At 37.2% G+C, this 5,687-nt stretch overlaps 1 protein-coding gene across 1 annotated transcript in view; it reads right to left on the bottom strand.

The window, feature by feature from the left end:
* MACROD2 (MACRO domain containing 2) overlaps window positions 1–5,687 on the bottom strand; it is a 1,830,990-nt gene that overhangs the window by 59,197 nt on the left and 1,766,106 nt on the right. The window contains exons 15-16 of the mRNA XM_019516252.1: window positions 4,898–4,972; window positions 4,146–4,241 (exon numbers count right to left, since the gene is read on the bottom strand). Of these exons, the coding sequence (XP_019371797.1) occupies window positions 4,146–4,241; window positions 4,898–4,972 (171 nt within the window). The remainder of the gene's footprint in view (window positions 1–4,145; window positions 4,242–4,897; window positions 4,973–5,687) is intronic.

Below are 5,687 nucleotides of genomic sequence, written 5' to 3'. Positions count from 1 at the left end.
GGATCCTAAGTGTCCCACTGGTGGAACATGCACTGACAATTTTCATTATGAATTGATTAGGTTTACTGTGTTTGAAAAATGACATGGGTCTTTAGGAAGAATAAACAGACTGGATCTGAGAAATCATAATCTCTGGCAGACTTCTCTAAGAAAAGAGGAGACTACAAAAATAGTATTGAGCTAAACAGGACCCCCCTAAATTCTAGGATAACACTGTAATGACAATGAGATGACAGAAAATATTCTAGCCAGTATATGGAAATGGAGCACAGCAGCCAACTACTGGCAACTTCTGTTCCCATGCAAATGTTTTGGCAGGGATTTTATCCTCCAAAGAGCTGAGCAATCTCCATGGGTGACAAATAAGGGAAATCATCCAATTCAATACTTTTGTATAAAAAAGACTGATTTTGTAGGAGATAAGGGTAGGAAAGAGAAAGTGAAGAGAGCAGGCTCAGAGCAAGGAATGGTTACACATTTGGACAAGTAAAATGTGTTTCACTTTCATTTGTCAAATATTATTAGTCTTGTAGAAAACTGAGCTGATTCAAAACACCACTAAACAATGAATGTGCATCTGTTACGAATACACCCTCCTTTGTTAAATGTCTATATAAAGGCAGGCCAAGCTTTAGATTAAAAACATTTGTATACTGTTTCCAGTATGTCCTGTTTGGTCAGCAAATAGGTCAGCAATCATCACTTACTCTGCTTTTTAATAAAGGGATTTGAGAATATTCCCTAATCTTATGAGAAAAGCAGGTTTTCATTATTCTTGTGCAGACTAGATCTGAGTAGATTCTAGTTAGCTGAAAAAAATACTGTAGAATGCATCTTGGTCTCATTTCCTCATTTGCTCTCAATATATAACTTCTAGTTAAGATAGGAAAAGTGAGACCGATAGCATATTACTACTGATTTTATCCGTGTTTTGGAAATGCAAGATTTTTGTTTTTCTCAAAACTCATGCTTTAAGTGCTTTTTATTGTAAAATGCTTTGCAAGAAACTAGTTTTTGGTTTTGGTACTGAATGGTGGGCAGCAGTGCAATTGACAAGAGTCATATCAGTTTCAGCCAGCACCTGCCAGGGCTTTAGCTACACAGACATAGAGCATCCCAAGGCCTCCTAACCCAAGGCTCAGTTGGTTCCCCAGGCTGCTTGACTAAGGGAAGCTGATGGGGATGCTCTGGAACCCCAAACCCTGGAAGCCTTTGAGTTCCTTATTCTGTTGTTATCCCAGATCCATGGACCATTGGTAGCTGATCATCAAGGCTAGGCTGCATGGCAGGGCTGTCCAAGAGCCAGAAAACCTTGGGCTAGGACTGCTAAGCTCCTCACCTTGCAACAAGGAGCTTGGAAGCCCTGTGGTTCCCAGATCTGGGGTTGTCTCACATACTAGGGTTGTCCCAGAGCTGCAGAGTCTGTTAGCTTAGGTTTCTCAATAGCCCTTTCATGGAGCTGGCAGAAAATCAAAGAAGGTTCTGCTGGAAACCTGCCTATATCTCTTTTGATGTCTATCAAAACTGAAACATTTTCAGAAAGCACTTCAGTATCAATTAATTGTCATTTTCCTTTGAAAATCTGATTGGAAAATTATCAATCAACTCTAGTTATGAAAATGCTGTGCTGCCACCAGGCAAGTATTCTGACATGACCAGGTCTGTGTTGGCTAAGTGAATCTGACGTATTTAGTGGGCTCCATCTTTCCAGAGATTAATATGAAATGGCCACAGGCAGTCCACTATCCTAACTGCTTCTCTGAGGGTGGCAGTGACATGTCTTCTCTTCCTCTGGGTTGAACGCAGGGCTCAGTCTAGTTGTAAAAAAGGCACTGAGTTTAGAGCAGACAAGGATCACATTTTGCACTATGGTAAAGTCAAATATGCACATGCAGATCAAAAGCACTATTTCTACCTTGAAAGCAAAGAGGTATGACTGGGTTTTTGTTTAATGGGAATTGCATTCCGGTATTATCTTTTTTTCAAATATTATTAGACCAAGATATGCTATTATGTTTTACTTCAAAAGTACTGTAGGTGCTTCTGGGAAAACATTTAACTGAATTAGTTTATGAGGCAGCACTCTGGTTACATGAGATAGTGTTATATATAAAATCTCTGCTTTATGCCAGGTGAACTCTTTCCATTAGAAGTCTCTCTGGGACATACTCATTGTACACTTTTATCAGCACAAACTGCAGCTGATTTTTTTCCCTCTTCCTTTTAAGATCCCTCTTACGTAATGACAAACTTTCAAGTCCAATACTGAAGCACATGTGCGCACGAAACCTGAAAAAATCCTATAAGATCTATTGTGAAGATTACCTATATATTGTTATACCTATTAGAATGAAATAAAATGAGGGGAAAGCCTGACTCTTCTTTCCTTGTCTGGAATTCTAAAAAGTATTGATTTATTCTCCAAATCTCAGGTACTTTAAAAGGCAGTGCATTTCAAAACAAATGAGAAGAAATACCCAGAGGTTTAACTGAACCCTGTTTATCCCATGTTTAAATAAAACAGTACTATTTCTTACAGGCCTGGTCAAAAGCTCACTGAAGTCAAAGGGAATCATTCCATGATCTTCAGGTTCTAATTATGTATAAATACCATTAATAAGAAGTATGTCAAAGTGGGAATATGCTCCAAAATATTCAGAAAGATCCTTTAACTTTGTTGATACTTGAACCTTTGAAATAAAGGGCAAAAAAAAGTGCCAAGAATGTCCCTTTTTTTGACATTACCTTTCCTAATGCTGCATATTTAAATGCTAGGTAGAGCAGATGGTGAAATATAATTTATCCACTGAGAACTAAATGACAGTAACTAGCTGTAGGGCACACTGAAGTATTAAAGAAGAGGAAATGTACAAATAATGAAAGTACATTTTGTCCAACTTGCTTTTGATGAGGCATAAAATAAAATGTAAATAATTTCTATTAGGAGCAAATTAACATAATGACTTTGGTATTTGCAGTTAGAGTGAGCCTGTGTTATATAACCTGGATATGCAACTGAAGGAGAGCAATACCATTTACTTGGATTTGAAGTAAGGATTACATCAGTTATATTATTACTGTCAGTAATAAAACACAACACAGATACCATTAGCATGACTTGTAATAAAGAGGTGTGATTAGTCTCAACTTGGATTTGCAATAAAAAGAGAAAATGTTGTTAAACTGGATATGAGCAGAGTTCTATTAAGTTCTATTAACCTGGGACTGCAGTGAAGAAAAGTGTCAATGCTACTAACATAGGTTTGCAATTAAGTCAGTGTCAATGTAGCTGACAAAAGGAGTTCATAATTAGGAAGATGTAGTTAGCATTGACCTGGATTTTCAGATAAGATCATGTCTCAGTTTTAATTTCAAACTGTAATTGATCTCTGTGTTTTACAAAGGGAGCCCATATAATTATTAATCTGCATTTGCTTTATAATAAGAGAACTATTTACATAACATACGGTATTGGTTTTTGTGTGAACACAGGACTATTACAAATGACTATGTAAAGGTAGGGCTTTGAAAATGTAACTATTACTCTGAAAATTAAACTTCCGAGTTTCTTCACGAATTAATAGATAGGCATTTAAAACTGTGCTCATGGTCAATATTACTGATTCAGCAGAACTCTGTGCATGTGTTCTAAATATTGATCTCTTCATGAGAATTACTAGTTTTAGTTACTTGTTAAATCTCTGCTTATGGCATCACAAATCATTTTCACACCCATTCATTGTAACTACACTTAATATTGTCCTTCCAGGGAACATGACAAAGCAGGTACTTAAGTATCCACATAATTCCTCCTGTAATCAGCAATTTATAAAAGTGAACATAAAAAACTTATGATAAACAGTTAATGTGTTTTTAAAACCAATTTAAACTTGATTTTCTTGCTTTTCTCCACTTAAAATTGTCTTGAGTGTACTCAAGCGAAATGCATAACAACATTTTAATATCACTTAGAAACCCCCCCAAGAATATTACCTACATGCACGGTTTTTATGTTTCTTCCACTTAAGAAAATTGCAGTGATAGATAAAGAATAACTATGCTTGCTAACACAAACATAGCTTTCCATGAGAACACGTCAGGCCAGCTGAATTCTCTACCTAGCCCTAATTTGTAGAGAGTCCTACCTGTTTTTTCTTTTTTGTTTCCTTCTTTATCTTCGTCTATTACAGGAATCACAGGTTTCTCCACCTTTACTGCATCTTCTTGGATCAACAAAGATTCTAAAGAGGATTTCATAAGAAAGACAAGTCAGGCAATAGGGAGTTCAGAAATGGGGCTGAATAAAATGTTTTATACAGACTACAGTGGTGATCATTAAAAACATTAGCACAGAATCAGGCTGTGGAGTCTTTATTCACATTGGTTAGCAGCCACTTAGGCAAGCAGGCCCACTGCTGTCAAGGCACTACAAATGGCATGAGTTGCAATTACGGTGCTGAGCAGTCTGGCCCTGATCCAGAAAAGTACTGTCAGTTACTAACAGTGCAAGGCTTCATTGGGACTGCTCAGAGGCTTGAAGTTAAGTGTGTACCAAGTTACTTACTGGATCAGGTTCAGAGTACTCAGAGTAGTCAGACCCTTGCAAGATTCAGACTGAGTGCTCACCATCAAGGTGAAGGCATGTACAATCCATCCCCTACATTTTCTACTTTTACAGTAGTCAGCATTTATCTCTTCCAGCTGAAATATCACAGCTATTTCCAGTTCTGGATTAAATTGAGATCTACTGTAAGGAAATGCAGCTCCATGAATTTGGTCTTTTATATAAAGAGAAATGACTGGTACATCAGATACCACTGTGAGTCTCATGCCAATAATACTTGAATCATGAACTGCATTTTTATCTTCTTTGTTGTTCTCAGAGCATTGCTTATACCTTCTAGTTCCATGCAGGAGCTTTGGGAATCAGCATCAGTTTTCATCTCATCCTTTGACGAATCATCCTGTTGCTCTGTTAATATCAAAGATTGAATATCATGTCAGTTGGATGGCTATGTGCATATAAAAGAGATGATCTTCAAGTATGGTACAAAACCAGCAGGCAATTTATTATTTTAGGGCTGGACTGATGAGATGTTTAGAGCAATGTAAATTATACTGATTTTGTACACCAATATAAAAAACAGTGGACTGGAAGAGTGAAGCTGTCTTGTACTATTGCATGCAGTAGTAGGTGGTTATCACAATGCCTTGTTACGAGGTAGGGAAGCAGGTGAAATTAATGGTTAGCTTTGAACCAATATCTACCCAGGAGTAAATTATACAGAGACAATACCTGCAGAGGTTTATCGGGGATTTATCAGAGATACATTAGAGGTTCTTTCAGGGTAACTCTAAACTGGATTGGGTGAAATTATCCCAGTGTATGAATTAGGCCACCCACCCTCTCCTTTTTTAAATTTCTGTAAAGCTCATTACACTGGTAGAAACATTTTGTCCACCTGGGTCCTGAAGCCAGATATAATTTTATTAAAGCAAAATTAGTAATTAGTAATGTAGGGGCTACTTTCTAAAGCAGTGGTTCTCAACCTTTTTAAACTCAAGGCACCCCTATATAACTTTTTTTAATTTACTGGCATGCCATTTCAAAAACAAGTTGCAATCGCTTTTTGACTACAACCCCCCCCTCCCCCCCGCACCGCTCTTCTTTTTGAAAAAACCAAAAA

This window comes from Gavialis gangeticus, unplaced genomic scaffold (assembly GCF_001723915.1).
Source record: "Gavialis gangeticus isolate Ggan-Ray unplaced genomic scaffold, GavGan_comp1, whole genome shotgun sequence".
Classification (NCBI taxonomy): domain Eukaryota; kingdom Metazoa; phylum Chordata; order Crocodylia; family Gavialidae; genus Gavialis; species Gavialis gangeticus.
This window is presented reverse-complemented; position numbering and strand designations above follow the sequence as displayed.